The sequence below is a fragment of the Heloderma suspectum genome, chromosome 1 (genome assembly GCF_057233095.1).
Source record: "Heloderma suspectum isolate Gila_16-S chromosome 1, 16-S_ref, whole genome shotgun sequence".
In the NCBI taxonomy this organism is placed as follows: Eukaryota; Metazoa; Chordata; class Lepidosauria; order Squamata; family Helodermatidae; genus Heloderma; species Heloderma suspectum.
The window spans coordinates 126,493,143-126,516,289 of record NC_139458.1 but is presented as its reverse complement, the minus strand read 5'-3'; the positions used below and the strand labels follow the sequence as shown (position 1 = coordinate 126,516,289).

The 23,147-nt window shown below is 42.4% G+C and overlaps 1 protein-coding gene across 1 annotated transcript in view; it reads left to right on the top strand.

The window, feature by feature from the left end:
- LOC146357826 (mucin-5AC-like) overlaps positions 1-23,147 on the top strand; it is a 96,506-nt gene that overhangs the window by 15,696 nt on the left and 57,663 nt on the right. Inside the window, exons 7-29 of the mRNA XM_084851198.1 lie at positions 272-485; positions 2,098-2,223; positions 2,557-2,674; positions 4,066-4,204; positions 5,264-5,374; positions 6,611-6,680; positions 8,246-8,383; positions 8,474-8,638; positions 9,181-9,275; positions 9,987-10,113; positions 10,936-11,191; positions 11,612-11,664; positions 12,227-12,327; positions 12,674-12,825; positions 14,009-14,147; positions 14,251-14,364; positions 15,391-15,570; positions 18,441-18,680; positions 18,928-19,084; positions 19,522-19,650; positions 21,220-21,364; positions 22,727-22,770; positions 22,862-23,068. Coding sequence (XP_084707324.1) covers positions 272-485; positions 2,098-2,223; positions 2,557-2,674; positions 4,066-4,204; positions 5,264-5,374; positions 6,611-6,680; positions 8,246-8,383; positions 8,474-8,638; positions 9,181-9,275; positions 9,987-10,113; positions 10,936-11,191; positions 11,612-11,664; positions 12,227-12,327; positions 12,674-12,825; positions 14,009-14,147; positions 14,251-14,364; positions 15,391-15,570; positions 18,441-18,680; positions 18,928-19,084; positions 19,522-19,650; positions 21,220-21,364; positions 22,727-22,770; positions 22,862-23,068 — 3,220 coding nt within the window. The remainder of the gene's footprint in view (positions 1-271; positions 486-2,097; positions 2,224-2,556; positions 2,675-4,065; positions 4,205-5,263; positions 5,375-6,610; positions 6,681-8,245; positions 8,384-8,473; positions 8,639-9,180; positions 9,276-9,986; positions 10,114-10,935; positions 11,192-11,611; positions 11,665-12,226; positions 12,328-12,673; positions 12,826-14,008; positions 14,148-14,250; positions 14,365-15,390; positions 15,571-18,440; positions 18,681-18,927; positions 19,085-19,521; positions 19,651-21,219; positions 21,365-22,726; positions 22,771-22,861; positions 23,069-23,147) is intronic.

Sequence of the window (23,147 nt, the reverse complement as noted above, 5' to 3'; positions counted from 1 at the left end):
AAAACCCTTTTGCTGTCCTTTCCACCCCTGCCCCCCAAGGCTGAAATTTATATTTCATTTCATGAAATTTATATCACTCCTTATGGCAAGGATCTGACTTTGGTTGTTGTTGTTGTTGTTGTTGTTGTTGTTGCGTACATTACTTTGTAAAGTGCCAGGTACACTGACATCATCATCACATCACATGATAAATTCATCAGCACCAAAAAATAGGCCTTCTTGATCTCGTAGAATGTGCTGGATTAATCAAATTGTTTGCTTTTCCTACTAGGATATTTGCCGGGACGTACTGACTGGCTCAGCATTCTCTGACTGTAATGCTGTAGTCGGGGTGAATGATTACATTGAGGCTTGTGAACAAGACTTGTGCCTCTGTGACCATCTTGAAACATTCTCCTGTCTCTGTAACACTTTTGCTGAATACTCCCGGCAGTGTGCTCACGCTGGTGGACGACCTCAGAACTGGAGAACGCCGGACCTGTGCCGTGAGTGTAAATCATAGCTAGCCAGTGGCAGAAGAGAATTTAGTGGTGTGTAGTCAGACTTGACTTCAGCAGGACATTTGGTACAGTTTCTGGTAAAATGGGAATAAGAAGGCACTCCCAAGAGTAACGTATACACAATGGAGTGCAAAATTGCAAGGTTGTAAATATATAAATTAAAAGATCAGCACCTGGCTGTGGAAAGCTGATATTGTATTTCATAGATCTCTGTCCTGCATCTGCCCTGTTTATCATCATTAATAACTTGGGGCTTCTTCACATGGAGCTTTTATCCTGCTATTGAGATTGGTTACTCATGGAAGTTTGCAGGTCCTTTAGATGACGTCGTCAACCTCCAGGGCGTCTTCCACACTAAATGACCTTTATTCCATTTTTAAAATATTGGAGATAATGAGCAATCAAATTACCACACTTGAGTTCCCTTGTTAAAAAGGAGAACCCACAATAAAAGGAGCTAGACCACAGTGCCATCGCACGGCTGTATGATGAAACATATGGAAGACTCAGATAAGGGGGGGAAGGAAGCACGTGTAAAGGGAGTCCATCATGTTCCTGCATTTAAAATGGAAGCAGAAAGCCCCATTTTAAATGTGAGATTTTAGGCTGGTGTAGAGATGCTCTTGTATGAGCAAGAAAGAATTGAAAAATGCCTCAGATTTTCAGATGACACACAATTGAGAGGAACTGGGAAAGTTACGAGCTATAGGACATATTCACAGCTCATAATTCCAGGAATAAGTTAGAGCACTGTTCCTTAAGCAATAAAATGAAATTAAATGGAGAGTGCAGCTTAATGGGCCAGTTTAGGAGTTTGGATGTGCATCTGTGTTCAGTCAGCACTGGTCATCTAGCCCTGGGGGTATGATCTGCATCACTGAGAAAAGTGATGTCTATGCAGAGATCCCAGCTCACATTGTTCCTGCTTTTGAGAGGACTTCTTTCCACAGTCCCACCTGAACTATAAAATATCAAAGAAAAAAGAGGAAAAGCCCCTGAGCAGATGTGCTCAAAAGCAGATATAAAATAGTATACGTTGGAAAAGAATAACGAATGTATATAAACCACATGGTGAAAACCAGTTAGGCTGCTTTGGCCTCCTAAAACAAAGGGTGTATCACAGGGGTGGGCAACCTGTGGTCCTCCAGATGTTTTGGCCCCCAAATCTCATCACCCGTCAGTGTGCTATTGCATGTTATGGGTTTAAATCTTATTTTGTAAACCACCCAGAGAGCTTTGGCTGCTGGGCAGTATAGAAATGTAATAAGTTAATAAATTGCCCACTCCTGGTATGCAGCATCAAGCACATGACAAAGCATAATATATGCCTGGTGGGTCACATGTTGTGCAGGCCCACTTTAGCATAACGGAAAGGTTTCAGGAATTGTAATAGACTTCAGTCAAAACATTCATCATTAATGGCATGTGGTTAAAGGCAGCAGAAGCCATTTGGGGTTGCATGACCAAAAGCATTATGTGCCATAGGAGGCAGGTAGTAGTACTTCACCATTTAACATGGATAAGGCCTTTAAAGCAGCAGACTATCTTGTGTGCATCAAAAAGGGAACTGAATTTGAATCAATATCCTTACTTTCAGCAATGCATTGTTCCTTCACCAAGCAATATAATGAATGCGGATCTCCCTGTGCGGACACTTGCACCAACTCTGAAAGATCTCAGCTCTGTGAAGAACACTGTGTAGATGGCTGCTTCTGCCCAGCAGGTAAGCTTCCATCTTCATCCGAAACCATGTGGGTTGTTTAAAAGCTTACACTGGCCAGCGCCCTTCACAAACTTGATCAAGAGTTAGTGCCATTGTTCTAAATGGACACTCACCTTATGATATGCACTATGCAGGCAGGAAAGTCTCCTGCAGAATGGGGTTTCCTCTCCCTTTTTTAAAATAGATGGTACAATTAGCTTCTATCTTCAAGAAGCCGTGCATGTTTTCGCATCACCTGAAAATCTTGTCCCATCTCTGGGTTTTTAAGGTAAGCAGCTATCTTTTGGCAAGTGTTCAATATTCATTACAAAATATGTTTATTTATTTCTTTAGGAACTGTATATGATGACATCAGTGGCTCTGGCTGTATCCCCCTTGAAATGTGCTCCTGCATTTACAATGGCAGAACCTACGCTCCAGGGACAACTTATTCAGACCACTGCACTACCTGGTAATTTGCATCCTTTGACAGGATGAATCAATACTTTCTGCAGGAACCAGCCTTCATTCATGATTTCAACATTAAAAAGTGTTGTAGTGTTATTAAAATTAGTGATTCCCAAACTTCTTATTAGGGACCCACTGAACAGAGTCCATCTATATTTATGACAGATCCTGGTCTCCGATTTAGTGGCCACACTCAAACTTAACCTCTCATACCACATTGTCCTCGTCCATGAGGTTCCTGCTAGCCACAGACAAATATTGAGCTGCTGTTTGGGCATGACCAAATGAAGCCACTCTGCTGTATGATTTAAACTGGTCAGAATAACCATTGAGATTGTTTAGTAGTGGCTTCCACATCATTCAGACAAAACTCTTCAGTAGAAAGAGCAGTGGAGGCTGGTGGCTCCGATTTCGGTGGGGCTGTGAATTTATTCTGGGTTTCAGTCAGAACCTGCCAGAACTCTAAAGGAGCTATCCAAGGTGCTGAACCTATTTTGTGGGAATAGGTTTCAGCACCTTCAATAGCTCCTTTAGGGTTCTGGCTGGTTCAGCCTGAAACCCAGAATGGATTCACAGCCCCACCGAAATCGGAGCCACCAGCCTTCACTGAGAAAGAGAAACATAGGAAGCTATCAGATTATTTGCTCCTGTAGGCTGATATTGGCGTCTCTGACTGGCAGAAATTCTCAGGGGTCAGGGACAAACTGCATGTTATGTTAATTATTTAGCATATAACTGATCCCTTTCCTCCCTTTGTTTTTTACTCTAGTGTAAGCATACATTGCTCTGATGGATTGGCAGCACAGCACACTGGGATGGGAGGACTGAACCTTTCCCCCAATTTGTTCCCCCAAGTTCCTTCCCCATGGGGGAAGGAATCTTTTTTTAACCTCCACATTTGTGTGTGTGTGTGTGTGTGTATATATATATATAAATGTTTGGGAAGCAAACAAGGGTGGAGGAAGATTTAATCTTCTTCGCCTTGTGCGCTGTGGTCCTGATCTAAATCAGGGCCACATGCAGTTAACATACACTAGAATAAAAAACAAATAGGGGAGACAGCTACACATTAATAATTATATAATTAACATAATGTGTTGTTTGACCCTCAGGGATCTTTCACATCTACTGATATCTGATTCTTTTAACCAGAGATTCTAAGAATTGAACTGGGTCTGGGACCTTCTGAGTGCAAAGTACACCACTGAACTATGGTCCGTTCCTCAGCTTTCAAGTTACCAAACAAATGTTGAGCCCTTCAACAGAACCCAGTATCTACCTTTAAAACAAATTCCACCTAAAATACAAAGGATGGGACTGCTAATGCAAGCTAATGTTAGTGGAGAAACCTTTTTAAAAATGTATATGTCTTCATTTGAATTCTCTTTCTTCTAGTTCCTGCACTGGAGGCCAGTGGACCTGCACAAATTTCCCATGTCCTGGCATTTGCTCAGTAGAGGGTGGATCGCACATCTCCACTTATGATGAAAAACGCTATAATGTCTATGGAGACTGTACTTACGTTCTCTCTAAGGCAAGTCACCTAAGATTTACCATTGCTATAATTAGCAAAAATGGCCCCCATGCCACATATAGCATACCTTCTGTTTTTGTGATTATAAAACCAGAGTCATTGTTCCTGAAGTAAATCCCTTGCTTTGTCTGTGTTATCACACTGTTTATTTAGTTCCTGTTTCTAAGTTTTAAGTCCATCTCACATCCTTATTGCTTCTGCATCAGCAGGGCTGGTGGAACAGCCCCACTTCCCCTTCTCATCTCCCTCAGGGCAGCCTGCTGGAATGGCTGCTGTGGAGAGAGCCTGTTCTGACCCTTCTGAAATAGCCTGCTGCACTCAGGAGGATACTGTTGTGTCACCAATTTTGAAATAAGGTTCAACTGTCAGTCCAGACAGCTTTAGTACATGGAAATTGGGTGGGGAAGGTGGCACCATTGTGACCTTTGCCTCAGGCAGGAAAATGCCTTTGGGCCGGCCCTGCATGTAGCGGTAGCATTTTTATAAATTTGTAGAGACACAGGCTCAGAAGAGACACTGTTGGGAAATTCATGGAACAAATTCTCCTTTCCGGGAGAATTACATGATAACCAATTTGCCCTGGTTTAAATTAAATACTCCACTGGGTATTTTTAAAATATAACAGGGAACCCTCCCTGTAATGCCCTGTCAGTTAAGGTGATTTGACATTGGAAACAAAATTAAGTTGTGTTAGGGAAAAGCCAAACCTCAAAATAATGTTTTTTGAGAATCAGAGAATGCCTTAAAAGAACCAGGAATGTTCCCTTGCTTATTGTAAAGAAGCCTGATAAATTTAATATCTTCAAAGAGAGTGCTATTTCTTACAACTCTGATTCAAAATGCTCCCTTTTTCTATAACACCCACCCCACCCCCAGAATCAGTGTTCATAGCTAAAACAGCCTCTATAAAAAGTTCAGCCAAATGCCGAGTCCAAAATATTTCTGAATTTAAGAAAGGTTACACTGCATATCTACAATAATTTCTCAGCACAGCCTTAAATGCTCAGCTCCCTTGCAGTGAGTCTGTATGCAGATGACAACTGCTGTTGTTTTTCCTAGATCTGTGAAGAAAACACATTTACTGTTCTTGGAGAACTCCGCAGATGTGGCCTAACAGAGACTGAGACATGCTTAAAGATGGTAGCCCTTAACATCGGTGGTGACCAGACTGTAAGTACCCCAAATAGGTAGAGGATACATCGTAAGACCCTGAATGATAATTCTTATGGTGTTGAATACACCCCTGATACTTTAATATTGCACTTTTTTGCCTAACTAAAAATCTCTTAAGGGTGCAATCCTATGCACGTTTCAACAGAAAAAAGTCCTACCATTCCCAGCATTCCCCAGCCAGCATGGCTGGTTGGGGAATGCTGGGAGTTGTAGGGCTTTTTTCTGTCTAAGCATGCATAGGATTGTACCGTAAAGGTATGAAGTAGGAAAAAATTGAAAGGTTAGTACTTCATCTTAATTGCTAATTTTTTAATTTTGAGGGTTTTACTAAAAGAGCATTGGGGTCAGTTAGTCCTCAGTTAAAGGGAAAGGGGGTGGAATGAAGTACATACAAGATCGTTTTCACCAACATAACAAAATAATAACATGGGGGTTGAAACATCAGAAAGCAAGTAACTCTTTTATTGTAAGAGAATACATGATGAGACAGAAGGGGCAGATTAGGAGGGAAAATTTTAAATATTTTACCTCTTTGGGGTCAGTTAAAAGCATAGGAGGGTTAAGACAATTACTTACATTGGTACCTTGTATTCCCTGTTAACTTTCAATAGCAAAGTGTGAGGAGGTAACTGGAGTTTGAAGTTCTCTACCATATGATTAAACACTGGTATACATTATCCTGCAGTGAGGGTTATTGTTGTACAAAAATGTGTTAGGTGGAACTGTTTTATATTTTGGGTTTCCCTAGGTGAATTGAATTAGTGATATTCAGTATGTGCTTGACATGAGAGTTTCTAATATGCCCCTTGATGGGAAATGGTCACTGCAAGGATTGTCTAAAAATAATAGGTTTATTAAAGGACATGTGTCAATGATGTGATCTAGCAGTATGCCTTTCTTGCCCATTGTGTAAGAGACAGTGGCAACACCTGACCACAACCACCTCAGAAGAGGCTGCATGTCCATGAAAAACAAGATGACCTAGTTTCTGCCAAAGCTCAGTTAGAGAATAACTGCAAAACAGGTTTTGAATGGGTTGAAAGAGTCTGCAAAAGAAGGGAAGGGAAGAGGTGGCAGAGGGAAATAACCACCTGGGATTTTAAATCATAAAAGCAAACATTGTCAGTGTGGATTGTTCAGGACCTAAATGGGGGTCTTGTCTTTCTGTCTTTACCAGTTTATGAAATAGTTTATCATCACACTGATTATTACTCTTTTGCTCTTTCTCACCAGACCATTGTGGTCAAGCCCAATGGCGATGTATTTTTTAACTGGATCTACACTCAGCTGCCTATCTCAGCAGGTATGTTGCACATCAGAAACTTCTGGCTGCCAGCACAACCTTAAAAGTTTTGGAATCTCAAAGATCAGTGCAGCAGAATGGCTTGCCTTCCCACAAACAAACAAGACCTGGAATGGTTACTGTTTACTTTGTCCCATTAAACTGGCTCTTCTGGAAGAAGAAAGTTAGGTGTGGTGTAGAGGAGGATATGTTCTTGAAAAGAAAGGATCCTATAACGGTTGTCTGTGTTTTAATAACATCCAGCCTCAATTACTGTAATGCATTCTATGAAAGGTTGCCTTTGAAAAATCTCTGAAAATTTTGACCGAGTCAGATTAGGGTTGTCAGGTTGTTAACCAGGGTTTGCCACAATGAGCTTATTTCTCCTGTCCTTCTTCTGATTGTCATTAGCTCCCAGTTTGTTTCCAGTAACACATCAAACTGCTGGTGTTTACTCTAAGTTCCTAAACCAGGGTAGACAACTTTTTTGGCCCCAAAGGCCACACGTGGAAGCAGGTGGTGGGTTGGGGGGTCATACACATGTGCACGCATACATACATACATGTGCACAGAGAGAGAGAGAGAGAGAGAGAGAGAGAGAGAGAAATACTCTTCCACCCACTCACATCTCAGCATTTATTTATTTATTTATTTATTTCATTTCTATACCGCCCAATAGCCGAAGCTCTCTGGGCGGTTCACAAAAACCGCATGCAGGGATGGGGAGATTTAAATGGTTTAAATGTGATCCTGGCTTTCAAAGGCTCTCCCAGCTGGGATGGAGAAGGACAGGCCCTTCTTTACCCTAGAAGGGAGAGATCATGCTCCTCTCAACATGCTAAAGAACTGTTTGGCAGGCTGGGAGCAGCGTGACCTACCTGAGCATGGGATCGCTGTGATGGGGGAGTTAAAGTCCCTCTCTCTTCAGTGGTCCTGATCAAGATCACTACTTTGAACCAGCAGTATATTCCCTCCCACCCACCTGATAGATGATCAGCTTGATGGTGTGGGAAAGGGGGCACAGAGGGTGCCCTAAGTCTGCAACCAGAGTACCTGGAGGACTGCCATCTCCCATATGGGTGACTTTGGGCCAGTCACAGACTCTCAGCCCAACCCACCTCACAGGGTTGTTGTTGTGAGGATAAAACGGAGAGGAGGAGGATCATGTAAGCCGCCTTGGGTTCCTTGCAAGAGGAAAAAAGGCGGGGTATAAATGCAATAAATAAATAAAATAAAATAAATATGAACCTTCCCACCACTTGAGATATTTTTGTAAAGCCAGGTGCCCTTAGGTTAGATCAGTAGCCACCAGATATGTATAAGATCTTTTCCATGGTTGCACCCGATTCACTACTCTTTACTAAGGATATGAGTTTCACTGGGTTGTTGGTTGGCACATGCTGAAAGTAATCATACAGCTGTTCCAGCTTGTTGCAAGCCCTACACATCTCCACCTGACCCACATTCTCAACATGCCTATGTGGTTGTATGGATTGGCCTTCACAGAATGTGGTTGTTCCTTCCTAAAGAATTGATGGCAGTTATAGCCATGAATCTCATAAGAATGGTATATTTTTTATCCCTAGGTAACGTAACCATCTTCAGTCCTTCGTCTTTCTTCATCATTATGGAAACAACCTTTGGCCTTCAGGTAGAGATCCAGCTCATCCCCTTGATGCAAGTGTACATCCATCTGGATCCATCTTTTAAACAGAGGACCTGTGGTAAGAAATAGATATTTTTTTAAAAAACTGACATCTCTGGATCCAAAGTTATTTCCTGGATAATTCGAACTCTTTGGATTTCTTTGAAAGGCCTCTGTGGAAACTTTGACAGTCGCCAGACAGATGACTTCAAAGCCATAAGTGGAGTGGTAGAAGGATCAGCACCTGCATTTGCTAACACCTGGAAAACTCAGGCTGCATGTCCCAACATCAAACATAATTTTGAGGACCCTTGCACGCTGAGCATTGAAAATGGTAAGCATATATTGAGAATCAGAAGCAAAACACACACATTCTTTTAAACTGTAATTCAGCATTCCTCCTACCTAGCTCATGGGGAAAAAAACAACAAAAAACCATAACTGAAAGCAAAATATTAATAAAGAGAAATCAGGTAAAATAAATAACTATGAAACTTTGCAAATCAAGATCTGTAGCCACAATTTTAAAAAGGAGTAAGTGTGCTTAAGCCCATTGACATAAGCTGACTTAAGCATGCCTCTTTTTTATAGATTGTGGCCTGTAGGTTTGGCAGTTAGTTCATAAACTGCCAACCCTATGTGGAACGGTGTGTCTGTGTGTGCATAATTGTCTATATCTGTACCATGCATATATTCAAGAACTGATCAATTTCTTTCTAATCCATGTCTTTAGCAAATATTGCAGTGAGTAATGCAAGAATTGTTATAATACCATTATATACAAATTGCAGTCAGAGATACAAGCTGTGCTAAGAGATGCCAATGGTACCTAGAGAAACCCCCAAAGTAATATGGATTAATTTCTTCTTTATTTAGAAAAATATGCCCATCACTGGTGTGGATTGCTGACTGATTCTGATGGACCTTTTGCTAAATGCCATCCTTCAGTGAATCCAGCTGCTTATCATAAGGTACTGTGCTAGCTAATACCTCTCATTTAAATATCAAAGTTGGCTGGATCTTAAGAGTATCTATCAGGAAAAAAACCAAAGGGGTGGAACGAAACAGTGTTGTTAAGATATTGTAATCCATTTTCATAGAATAGTAGGGTTGGAAGGGGCCTACAAGGCCATCAAGTCCAACCCCCTGCTCAGTGCAGGAATCCAAGTCAGAGCATCCCTGACAGATGGCTGTCCAGCCTCGTCTTGAATGCCTCCAGTGTGGGAGAGCCCAATACCTCCCTAGGTAATTGGTTCCATTGTCGTATTGCTCTAACAGTCAGGAGGTTTTTCCTGATGTTCAGCCGGAATCCGGCTTCCTGTCACTTGAGCTCATTATTCCGTGTCCTGCACACTGGGAGGATCAAGAAGAGATCCTGGCCTTCCTCTCTGTGACCACCTTTCAAGTACTTGAAGCACACCATTTTGAGTTCCATTTTGGATCAATGGAATCCATACCTTCATTCAGTTTAGGGATGAGATCACACAGGGAAAGCAGAAATCAACATCTGGGGAGGCAGTTGCTAGGAAGGATGAAGCTGGCAAGGGAGTAAGGGAGCTGAGTGCTGGGCAACAAACATGGGGCATATTGAGAGGGAAGTCCTAACTTGGTAGAAGGAAAAGCTTAAAAGGAAATGACTTGGAAGGGGTACATTTTAATAAGAGTATTTTCCCCTGTCCTAGAACTGCATGTTCGACACATGCAACTGTGAGAGGAGTGAGGATTGCATGTGTGCTGCCCTCTCTTCCTATGTCAGAGCCTGTGCGGCCAAAGGAGTGGAACTTCCAGGATGGAGGACCAGTGTCTGTTGTAAGTGTTCTTTGCAGCCTTCCCAGGATTCAAATGAAAGAATTTCTCCACCAATGAATTCCATCCATTTCTAGGCCCTGTGGGGTTCTCCTAGTGGCACTTTACAGGAATTGACTTCAGGACACAAATTTTAGCAAGAATACTTCAGCTATTCCCATTTCTGGAAAAAGACAAAACTAAGTCATGGACTGTCATGCCTTGGTTACATCCATACTGGGTTTTTGTAATGCAGTCTATGCAGGAATGCCCTTCAAAGCGCCCAGAAGCTACAACTGGTTCCAGCGCAGCAGCCACACTATTAACTGGGGTACATGTATGGAAAACATTACTGATTCTCTTCCATTTACATTTGCTTCTCGGCTCAACTCCAAGTGCTGGTCTTACATACCTGAAGGACCAGGGGTGGAACCAGGGGAAGGAGTCATGGCCTTCTGAAGAACCCTAGAGGGCCAGATCAGGACCCCTGAAGGGCCGGATTTGGCCCCTGGGGCTGAAGTTCTGCACCCCTGATTCAGAGCAACAGCTGAAGCCCTTCTCTACGGTAGCTGGGCACTAGGGATAGGGCCCTTTTAGTTGTGGCACCTAACCTGTGAAATGCTCTTCTGAGGAAGGACTGCCTGGCTCCCTCACTTCTGTTTCAGCAGGCATTTGGCTCCAGATAAGCTGTCAGTGTCTTAATCTGTGTTGTATTCTTGCTTTGGTGTTTTAACTTATTTGTTTTTCTTCTTGTTTGTAAGTTACTTTGGAGACGTTAGGTCAAAAGCTAGAGTGTAGAATTTTTGTAAGTAAGTAATGCCATTTTGTTTGCTTTCTTCCATCAAGCAAAATACACCACTTCGTGCCCCAAATCCCTGAGTTATAGCTATACCATCAGTTCCTGTCAAGCTACTTGCCGATCCCTGAGTGAACCTGATGTCACCTGCAATGTCAAATTTGTCCCAGTTGATGGATGTACATGTGAAAGTGGAACCTACATGGATGATTCTGGAAAATGTGTGCCTGCTAACGAATGCCCCTGTTATTACAAAGGAACACCTGTACTTTCTGGTGAAGTTCTTCATGACCTTGGTGTTGTGTGGTAAGAGGATTCAAGGAATAGTCTAAACTTTCCTATCAGAATACATGCCACAAGGAGTGCCAGTCTCTAGAATGGAGTTGCATGTTGCACAAAATTCTCTTGTAGCGAGGTGACTTTTTCCCATATTCTATAAATGTATAGATTAAAATGCCTAAATACATAAAGATTAGTAGAATTTTGAAAAATTCAGATTTAGGTATGCTCCTATTTTCAGATTCCAAATATCCCTATGTCATTGGTATATCTAGATTACATGAAATACTACCAGCTATTCTGTTCTTTGTAGGCCATTTTTTTCAGAGTGAAATGATAGATTCACAACATCCAGGCCCAGAATTTTGAAACATAACAACAAGGTCAATCTTATCAGTTCCAAGATAATATATTACATAAAACATAATCTCCCTTTCTTTCACATAGTACTTGTAGCCAAGGAAAGCTGAACTGCATTGGAGATGGAAATACAAAGCCAGGTAAGGAAAATCTTACACACACACACACACACACACTGAATCTACACACAGTTATGCCGCTATCATACCGTTATCATAACTATTGGTACACATGATACCAATGGGCACCAATAGTTATGATAACGGTATGATAATGGTATAACCGCTTGCTATGTGTAGATTCAGCCACACACACTTAATGTCCATCTTGTTTTTGATATGAACCAGTCCTGTCAACACTGAGTACACAAGCAAGTGAGTTGTACAAAAATGTGCTTTTTAACTTAGGCTGCAGTCTATTGAACAAAGTGGAACTTACTTCTGAGTAAAGATGCATAGGATTGGGCTGCAGTTTAATGTTTTCATTAGCAGCCTTTATTGTGTAGATGGTTACAAAAAACAGTAGCCCAGGAATGCATTTTTTTTTTTTTTTGGCTGAAAGACCACCTTCATTAAAAGTTACACGATGGTAGAGGTTTCACTGCAGATTGTTCATGATAGTTTCAGAAACCACAGCACACTTCTGTTCGCTGATCCATTGCCTGTACTCTCATACTCCGCTTTCTCCCTCTCTCCCTGCTAGTGTGTGCTGCCCCCATGGTCTACTTTGACTGCAGAAATGCCACCGCAGGCAGCACTGGAGCTGAATGTCAGAAGAGCTGTCAGACTCTTGATATGCACTGTGTAAGTGTGCAGGACATGGCATTGTGCAGCGTCTAAGAGACTGTGCTGTGAAAGACAAAACCCCTTGCCTCTGCCACAAACTCATTAGCTGGCCTTTGGCCACCCATTCTCTCCTAACCTCCCCCCACCTCCCGCCACCGCCAATGAACTGGAGCTCCTGGGTATGCACTGGAGCTGCTGAATCGAGTGATAATTCATTGTTTAATAAATGAACTGGCTTTCACCTAGTTGAATTCTCACAGTTGTTTGAGCCACCCCTACTTAACAGGAGACAAAAGCAGATGCTATGATCATCAATCATTATTCTCTCTCTTCTGAAGTTATATGTTCTTCTTGGCTCTTACAGTACAGCACACAGTGTACCTCTGGCTGCATGTGCCCTGCTGGGCTAGTTTCAGATGGTAAAGGTGGTTGCATTGCTAAGGAGGAGTGCCCATGTATTCACAATGATGCCACTTATAAGCCGGGAGAAAAGATCAAAGTCGACTGCAACACCTGGTAAGTAATTGCTAAACAAGAGTTTGCCTCTTGTTATCATCATCTTATACATTTCAGAGGTGACCTACATTATGAAAAAAGATGATCAGGTTGAACAATAGGTTGACATATAGACCTAGGGCCATTTCAGACATCACATTTTTGTTCATGTATAGTAAATGGGTGACCCCATCCCTATGGCACCTAGAGTGTGAATGTGATAGAGAATATTGATTGACTGATTTGTATTAATAAATGCATATTCCACTCTTCAAACAAAAAGTTTCCTGGGTGGCTCACACAAAATCCACATCAAACATCTGACATGATAAAATACAATAGAAAAACAACCAAACCAAATATGGCAGAGAAAAGCAGCATAAAGCAAGCCAATTCAGAGGGTAAAGTTCTTAAAAAGTCCCAAGAAACTAAAAAGGTCTTCATCTGGTGCCGAGAAGATAGCAATGTGGGCACCAGGTGAGCCTCTCTGGGCATTCCGCAGGTGGGGCATAACCACTGAGTCGGCCCTCTCCTTTGTCGCCACCTGCTGCATTTCCGTCGGCAGGGGCAGCTGGAGAAGAGTCTCTATGACCTCGGTGTCTGGACAGGCTGATGTGCAGCAGAGCGACAGCCTGCATCATCATAGCTATGATTTGATAACAGGCGCACCTCTGCACACTACTGTGCACTGAATGGCATGATGCCCTGTGGAGATTTTATTTATATTTATTTCTTCAGTAACTTATATCCCACTTGTCTTTACAAATATAGATACTCAGTAGCTCACATCATGAAAACTTCATGTGATACATAATACACAACTAATACAACTTTGAAATCCATAATAGTAGTGTGGAGATAGAAAATAGTGTCTTATCATTTCGGAGCAAATCAGGAAAGTTTGATGCGAGAGGCCTCAATTTTACGCTATCTGTAAAAGAAAGTAGATGGTTAATTACTTTGCGTTTCTCCCTTTCTGACTTCTTACAGAGCTTACATGAAAGACTGCTGCTTCCTGGGCTCTTCTCTGCTCTTTTCTTTCTGTGTATCCCTTCTTTCCTTTCCTTCTCACGCATTATCTATGATTAGTTCAAGCTGTGCTCAACAGGGCAGAAACACCCTGTATTAAATGAATACATGGCACCTTATATTTGTGCAAACAGAGGGGCCACTTTAAAATGATATATGTTTGCTCTTTTTTTAGCATATGTAAGAACAGGATGTGGAAATGCACCACAGACAGGTGCCTGGGTACCTGTGCTATTTATGGAGATGGACATTATATCACCTTTGATGACAAGCGTTATACTTTCAATGGGAAGTGTGAATATACATTAGTCCAGGTATTGTGCAATTTCCTTTGCATTATCAATGGAGAAATAGCCTGTATCCACCACGGAAGGGAATAACTTCTTCCCTCCTTCCACCCCCACCCCTCCTCCCTAGGATCACTGTGGACAGAAGAACTCCACCCAGGGGACATTCCGCATCATCACAGAAAATATTCCCTGTGGCACAACTGGAACCACTTGCTCGAAATCTATTAAAGTGTTCTTGGGGGTGAGTAGCACCGCTGATGCATCTATGGAACACTATCAGGTTTTAGTTTTTGCAAAGTGAGATATTCTAATCAACTCATTTGGCTCCAAAGAACACCTTCCAAAATAAGAATGTTTTGCAAACACAACTTCTTAAGTGAAAAGTGTATTTTGTAAATCTTCTTAAGAGCTCAAAGATCTATGCAGTTCTTTCAATCCACCCAAGGGGGCGTTGTGCTTGTGAACCTCAAATGTTAGTTCTTCCCCTCCCATGCCGAGCTGTTTTTGAAAATGAATCAACACACCAAGGAAGTTCAGGGAAACCAAGAGAAGTTTAAAAGCAGTTTGTGATATGGTCTGCTGGGATATGTTGAGCAAAGGGGGGAAAGGTCAAGTCCCAACGTTTTATTTTGAAGTTTGAAGCTAACAATTTAAAACTCACTCAAGTGACATTCTGGGCACTATCTTATCCCACACATTGTTGCAGTACCCATGCACAGAGGGATCACCTGTTTCTGTCCTCAGTGGACATGTGGGGGGGGCACCTCAGTGCACATGAGCACACATGGAAGCAGCACACTTCCCAGTCCCTGATATTGCTTCTGTGCGCACCATGTGCTGGCTGGTGTGTTTGTGGATGGTGAGGAACACGGCTCTGTTGATCCATGTTGGGATTCCTGCATGGGCAGAACAAATCCTTCACTCAGGAAGAATCATGCCATTACAATTTTTCTACCATAGGTAAGTTTTCCCTCCATGAACAAAAATATTTTATTGCTTAAACTGTAGATATCTCAGTAGTTGTAGTCATTATTTCTTTTATTGAATAAGTGATCGGTCATATACAGTTGATGTGTTAATTTTTCCTTAAATATGTCAAGGTTTTTGTCAAGCTAAATCAATCAATCAAACTAGCTAAGTATAATGGGTAAGCGGACAGTTAAAACTATTCTTTGTCCATTCATTGTTGTTTAAAAAAAAAAGTTTTTCCAGGCATGGCTTTTTAATGTTATAATTCTTTATTCCATTATTTATTTTGCTCACCCAGGACTATGAATTGATCCTCAGTGAGGAGCACTATGAAGTGGTACAAAGGGGTGATGGAAACGAGCTCCCATTCAGGATTCGCTACATGGGCCTCTATTTGGTTATTGAGACCAGCAGTGGGCTGATCCTCTTATGGGATAAGAAAACAAGCATATTTATCAAATTAGGTCCTGATTTCAAGGTGAGACACTCTATACAAGCCAGGTATATATTGCCTGGTGTCACACACACACACCTGTTTCTTATCCATCTTGATTTTAAAAGCGCATTAGTTGGACACAGAACCCATTGATATCAGTGGAAATTGCTTCCTTGTAAGTGTGCTTAGGATCACGGCCCAAAAGCTGATTTTCACAATATAGGCACGTGGAAGTCATCCGAAACTGTCTTCGCAAAATGACTACTCCACAAGGGGAGCCGTCTCATATATGATGCTTCTTAGCATCTGCTGATTACCACTGTAGGATTTGTCTTCTTGCAACTGCAAGCTCCACCAGGAATGTTTGCAGATGGCATGGAGGCTCATCATACCATGGTCCACTCCTAGGGATGTCAGAGGAATCCATTTGCGGGGGGGGACTCGACACGTTTTTTGTCGGCTCAGCACACACACACACCCTACTTCAATCTGTTTTCCACTAACTGGCCTAACTCGGTCTGCTGTGAGTCGGGCCAGTTAGTGGATTTTCCGTGGTTTTTTGTTTGCATACTTTGCACAAATTGCGCAACTTTCGGCCCCAATTTGCACAAATATCTATTTGCGCAAAATGCAGTCAGCACAAAAAAATACGGGGGAAGTCCCTGGAGTTTGGGGAAAACCCATGGCATGGCTCGCAAATGCAAGCTGAGCCAGGTGGGCACTGGAAGTTGTTGAGACTAAAAAGGGCTGGATTTCCAAGTGATGGACATCCCTAGCCACTCCACATGGACGTTGTTCCCACATGGAGGCAGCTTTGGGTGGCTTCCACCTGGAAGCCATATGGTAAAAATATCCTTAGGATACAGGGTTATGATTGTGCTTTAGATGAATATCTGTTCGCGATCCCACCTTTAAAAATTCTGCTTATTATTTATTTATTTAGATATTTTAAAATTGCCTTTCAGGGCATCCAGAGTTATGTGTGTGTAACAGGGCTGGAGAAAATATATTACTCTACCCCTGCTCCCTGCAGCATTTTCCCCAGCCCTCTGAACGTGCTACACAGAGGGTAAGGAGCCCTGCTAAATGTTGCACACTGGAGGAGAGTACAGGGAGGATGTTTGGGGAGGTTCCCTGAAAACTGAGTGGTGGCATTTTCCATGAGAGGAGCTGATGCATGTGAAAGGTGCCTCCACACAATTTTTAAGTGTGTTCAAGCTTTTCTACATGAGGCATTTATTGTGTGCATGTCATTCCTTACTCATGGTTGTTTATGGGTTCTTTAGACAATATCATGACTCTCCAGTTTCACTTCTGTTTTTAAAGAGCACTTTTGGTGAGTATTTTTAGAGCAGGGGAAATTGGGTATTTTTTGTGAAAGTAAAAGAGAACAGTTTTTCCACTTGTGTAATTGTTCTATTCTACTATACCACAGTGACACCTAGAGGTCATGTAACAGAAAAACAGGAAAGGAAACAGTCTTCGTGTAGTGCTTGGATCTCAATTTTGTGACGAAATCGAAAGTCAATACAGCGAATTAACAGCCTCATGTAGAAAAGCTCTTCATCTTCCTCCTCAGTCCTTCCTCCCCTGTGCCACAGCCCAGCCCATCCAGCAGGGGCTCTTGCCTCTGTGTGTAGTGGTTTTTTGAGGCCATGGGATCTGTTGTAGGGAGGAGGGGGGCAGGGAAGTCTGCTTCTGTCAGCCCTGTGCAGAATGCTGGATCCACCCCATAAAATATGACTAATTAAAACAGCAGCAGTAAAAAAATTCATAGACATTGTTGTTAGTGACAGTTCAAACTATTGCAAAGTATATACTGGCATCCTCATGCAAGTACAAGCAGATCAGATTATCCAAGTCTTTAAGGCTCGGTTTAAAACATGGGGGGAGTCAACCACATTTCCCTGGAAGGTATGACAGAGGGATAGGATCACCCACTTACCCAGATGACACAGTGATAGAGACATGAAAGTGAGGTTTATTCAGACTTGTGTTCAGCAGAATTCCACTCTTCCTGGAGGTGGCGATTTTCAAGCAATTCCTCCTTTCCTCTGTCCCCCTGAAATGTTACTCTGGAGGGTTGGGAGAACCTCTGGAACAGCATGGCGGTGACTCTGGGGGCTGCAGGGGGAATCAGTGAAAATCATCACACTGGGTAGTAGCCAGCTGTACCCCAGGACCAGCACTAATGCTGTAGCATAAACCAATGCTTGTGCAATGTAACTGCCACCTGCCAAGACATGGAGGGGAAAGTGGTGCTTTGCTGGGGCAAAGTTGGATAGAACCCCCTGTCCCTTCCTCCATCAAGGAGCTTCTGCTGGTTCCCTGATTCCCTCTGTGAATGGAAGGAGCCCTGCCATTCACTGTCCATAAAATGTTTCCATTATCACTTCCATTTATCAAGCATCTGATAAATATCCAGGTGAACAAATGTTACACCAACACAATGTACTTTCCATACAAAATTGCTAGTTGCTTTGATCAGCATGTGGTTATTGTTCATCAGCAGAATATAAGGAGTCAGAACAAGATGTGTAAACAAGTAGTAACTCCTAGATTATCATAAGCGTTGAGACAAAATACAAAATACCATTTTTATCCTTTCATTCAAAGGCTTCAAATAATCTTCATTGGAAGAAAACCAATCTACATCTGGGCACACAGGATTAATATTCTCTGAACTAAAAGAAATGGGAGGAATCCTATGGGCAGAAGGGCAGAATCCTATCCATGGGATGCAGCCCTTCGCATGTTTTTGACAGAAAAAAGCCATACAGCTGCCAGCACTGCAGTATGTTTTCTCTCTAAACATGCAGAGGGTTGTGCCCTAAATGGGAAGTCATAAGCTGATCTAAGAGGTTCATGCGCCTCATCCATAACACTACTGTTTTACTTGCTCCTTTGTTCAGGGTCATGTATGTGGCTTATGTGGGAACTATGATGGCAATGGAATTAATGACTTTACAACCCGGAGTCAGTCTGTAGTAGCAGATGTGCTGGAGTTTGGAAACAGTTGGAAGGTATCTCCCACTTGTCCTGATGCCAAATGCACAAAGGATCCTTGCTCCAAGAACCCTTACAGAAAGTCCTGGTCACAGAAGCAATGCAGCATCATCCACAGTGACGTCTTTGCTGCCTGCCACTCTCAGGTACACCAACTCCTCCATTCAGGAATTTTCCTGAAGACCAGAATTCATTCAGGTTTGGGGCCTCATTTAATGTCATGTCTAGTTTGGCTCATAGAATTGTTTGTCTGGAAGCCTAGGGAAGCAGTTGCAAACCGAAAGGGAAAACACGTTGCTGATTGTTTTTTATTCTTACACATGGTTTCAAAGGAATTGTCACTAGTGGAAGAAGTTTATGAATAAGACACATGCTGCTTTAATTTCTTATTAGGTGGAGCCAACTAAATACTATGAAGCTTGTGTGACCGATGCCTGTGCATGTGACACCGGGGGAGACTGTGAATGTTTCTGTACGGCTGTAGCTGCCTATGCCCAGGCCTGTAGTGAATTTGGAGTGTGCATATCATGGAGATCGCCATCAGTCTGTCGTGAGTAATAGTCCATACTTGACTGGACATTGAAAGCGCGGGAGAGAGGAAATGAAGATTCCCTTCAAGATATTTTTTCCTCTTTGAATATTTGACAATACAGTAAATATTATATTATATATTTCAATAAATACCACACTGAAGAAAATGCTGGGATTGTTGCATTGCTGTGAATGTGCATTACAAATCAACAACCATCCCTAATATATGATTCCAATTGATGGCAGGTATGACCATGTCACAGTTATTGCAAATAGCCCCATTCAGTTGAATCCGTATTCAGCACTGCCCTAATGCCTGTGCGGGGCATCCTTTCATCCATTTATGTACAGGCTTCAGAGTACTTTGTCATGACATCCATGATTATTTTAATGGTATGGTAATATACATCCATACTGGAATATTTGGTTCTTATATTTTTCTCCTGTTTCCCTTAGCAATGTTCTGTGACTATTACAATAGGGAAAGAGAATGCGATTGGCATTACAAGCCTTGTGGAGCCCCATGCATGAAAACATGTAGGAACCCCAGTGGGAGATGCCTTTATCATTTACCTGGCTTGGAAGGTGAGAAGACGTCTATGGTCTTATTGTACTTACTATGCCAGCTACTGTACAACATACAGCAGATGTTAGTTTTACTTTTCAGTTCCCATTTGCTTCTTTTCTTTGGCTTCAAATAGATTGAAATGAGGCTTTCTAAGAGCCCATCAAGATGTGATGTAGGAGATGCATTATCAGATGTCTTGGCATGTTTTGCTTTGTCTGCGTGGGAATTTGCATTGGATTGGGGCCACAGCACTGAGGGAGAGTTAACCCTTTCCCTCTGCACCATTTAAATCACCTCTCCACCAAGCTGCTATTAGCTAAGTTTGGGAAAAAGACAGGTATCAGTATTGTACCTGTCTTTTTTCTTCATGATGGCTAATAGTAGCTTCATGGAGGGGAGGCTTTTACTAATTTATTTATTTATTTTTATTTATTTCTATACCACCCAATAGCCAAAGCTCTCTGGGCGGTTCACAAAAATTCATCAGGGAAATGGCATGGGGGCAAGAGTTGGAGGGTCCCCTGACTCCTGTATACTGAAAACATATGTTCTGGATATGGAGAGGGAGATTCAGATGGGATGCCACCACAAAGAAGGCCCTCTCTTTGATAGCCACCCACCGTATCTCTGATAGTGGAGGCAGCCAGAGTGAGGTCTTATTATTAAAGAACTTAACCTTCAGGCAGATTCATGTAGGAGCAGGTGACGCTTCAGATACCCAGATCCTAGACTGTGTAGGGCAGGGATAGGGGCCCTCAGGTCTAATCCAGCCAACAAAGATTTCCCATGCAGCCTGCAGCCCCCATCTGGATCTCTGCCCTAGGCTAGCAGGCTGTGGAATCCTTGTTGTTATCTCTCATCTGCAATTGGTGATAACATCCCCCTTAGTGTGCTGCTAGCCCTCCCAATTGGGAGGGGGAGTGGCATGCAGGGGAGTCCCCGTTGTTATCTCCGATCACTGATGGAAGATAGCACCGGGGATTCCAGGATTCTTCTTAGTGCACAGCTCGCCATTCCAGCTGGGAGGAGGAGCAGCTCCTTAAGTACTGCAACCGCCCCGCTTCCTCCCCAATGGGGGAAGGTGCAGGGCAGCCAAGGCCACCCTGACTGAAGTATGGGGTGGGGAAGCACCGCACCCCATGCCTCAGCTTTGCTGCATGCAGGCTTTCTCCAGGTGGGGAAAGCCCCCACACAGCAAAGCTCATTCCCTGGCCAAGGCGCTCCTCCATCCCCCAACTCAGTTGGGGCATCTTTGCTATACCAGCCAGGGAAAGCCTGCACACAGTGCAGGCAGGGACTGGATGATATCAGAAAGCATGGCCCTGCCCCTGACATAAGGCCATGGCCCACCCCTAGCATCATCTGGCCTGTGAGGAGGCCTGCCCCACCCAAATGGCTTGACACTCCTCATGTAAGGCTTTATAGCAGCCCTACTCAACATGGTGCCCTTCAAATGTGTTAGACTACAACTCCCAGCATGAGAAAAGATGGAAAAAAATACAGAACAGATGAAATGGCACCACTTTTTGACCAATGATCCATTTTATATAACCCACTTCTCTCCCTCATCCTTTCCTTTCTCTCAGGCTGCTACCCGTACTGTCCAGCAGATAAGCCATATTTTAATGAGGATGAGATGAAATGTGTTGATGTTTGTGGCTGTTACGATCCTCAGGGTAACTATCATCCACCAGGAAAAACTTTTTACTCAAGAGAGACATGTCAATCATGGTAAGTATGTATTGTCTGACAACGTTAAGTGAAAATAAACTCAGCAGAGTTCAGTAGCCATATGTTCCCAGTGTACAATGTAACCTATGCATGTTTAGGTCCAAAAAAAGTACTACAAAAATCCTACAAGTTCCAGCATGTCCCAGCCAGCCATGCTGGTTGGGCTATGCTGGGAGTTGTGGAGCCTTTTTCTGTCTAAACATGCGTAAGATTGCTCCTTTATTCATCCTTGTTGATTCCAAAATGACCCTTTATGTCCATTATTAGATACTCACAAGAATGTGTTAGAGCATGGTAAGGGGAGAATCTAACTAGTGGAAGTTATAGTCTGAGTTTGCTTCTACATAAACAATAAACCTTGAAGACCAAAACAAAGGAAGTATTAAATTATTCTTATTTGCAATTCTCCATCAGAGTGGTAGATGAGATAGTCCTTGTTTTGGTCCAGCATATTCAGTACTGACAAGAAGTATTCATATGTACCATAGATTTAATGTGTTCCTCTATAGAGGTATGAATCTCCCTTTTCTATCCTGTGGATGAAAAAGACAATGAGGAATGTGATATATTGTCTTCCTGTGGATTTTCTCGTGCCAGGTGTTCGTTTCAGTGTAGGCACTGGAGAATTAGTGTTGAGAATGTGATTGTGGAACCACAGCAATGACAGCATTGGCACTAAAGAATGGGATAGGAGAAGAAGTTGGTGTTACAGCATAGAACACAGGCAAAGAAGCAAACAAGGAGTAAACTGTAAATTGAGCACCTACCCAGGCCTGACCACTGCCAAAAATAACAATGAAGAACAAGAAGCAAGAGGTCAAATGGTCCATGACAGGAAGTGAAAACCTTCTTTTCACTAGTCAGGCTAGCAAATATATTAATAGCAATACTGTATGAGAAATGAATGACACAGTATTTCCTGAAATATTTTACATATATTTCAGCTGTGCCTACTTGTCTGGGACAGTCCTTATTATTTGCTGCTTGTCCTTCCTTTCCATCCCTCTATGACTGTCTATTCAGATAGTTAATGTTACTGAATGTTTTTAGAGGCCCAAAACACTGAGGACAGAATGAAAAATAAATGTATTCAGATTGCCTGCAGCAATGTGCAATATTGGAAAGAGGATGTTCAAGCAGTGGTCCTTAATGTGAGAACAAGGGCTTTACAAGAGTGCCCACCCTTGTCATCTCTGAGGTCTTGAAAGTATGTCCTTTAAAAAGTACATGTTGGCTGAATATATACATATATTTTAATCACACTCAGTAAAATTAACCTTTAGGTGGAATGAAGGAGAAAATAAATAGCAACGTGTGATTTTATGAATCTACAGTCTCACATTTCACTGTTATTCTTTACAGTAAATGCACCAGTAAAGGTATAGAGTGTAGCTACGATCCTAAAGGTAAGTTGTACAGATTTATGAATGGCACCTTAGGAACTATTTCATATGACATTGCCTAACCACAAGCCATTCTTACTCTTCTACATTTCAGCATGCTACTGCTATTATGAAGGAAAGGCATATATCTACAAGGATGTCATCTACAACACCACAGATGGCTTGGGCTGGTGCATAAATGCAACCTGTGATGCTAATGGAACAATCAATAGAGAAGTCTACAAATGCCCTGGAATTACACCAACACCAACACCACCATTTGTATTTTCTACCAGTCCACCTTTAACACCAAGTGCAGCAGGTATTTCTGTAAACAATTCTGTATACGCTAACATGGTAGTAAACCCCATTGAACTCAGTCTGAGTAAACATGAACAGAA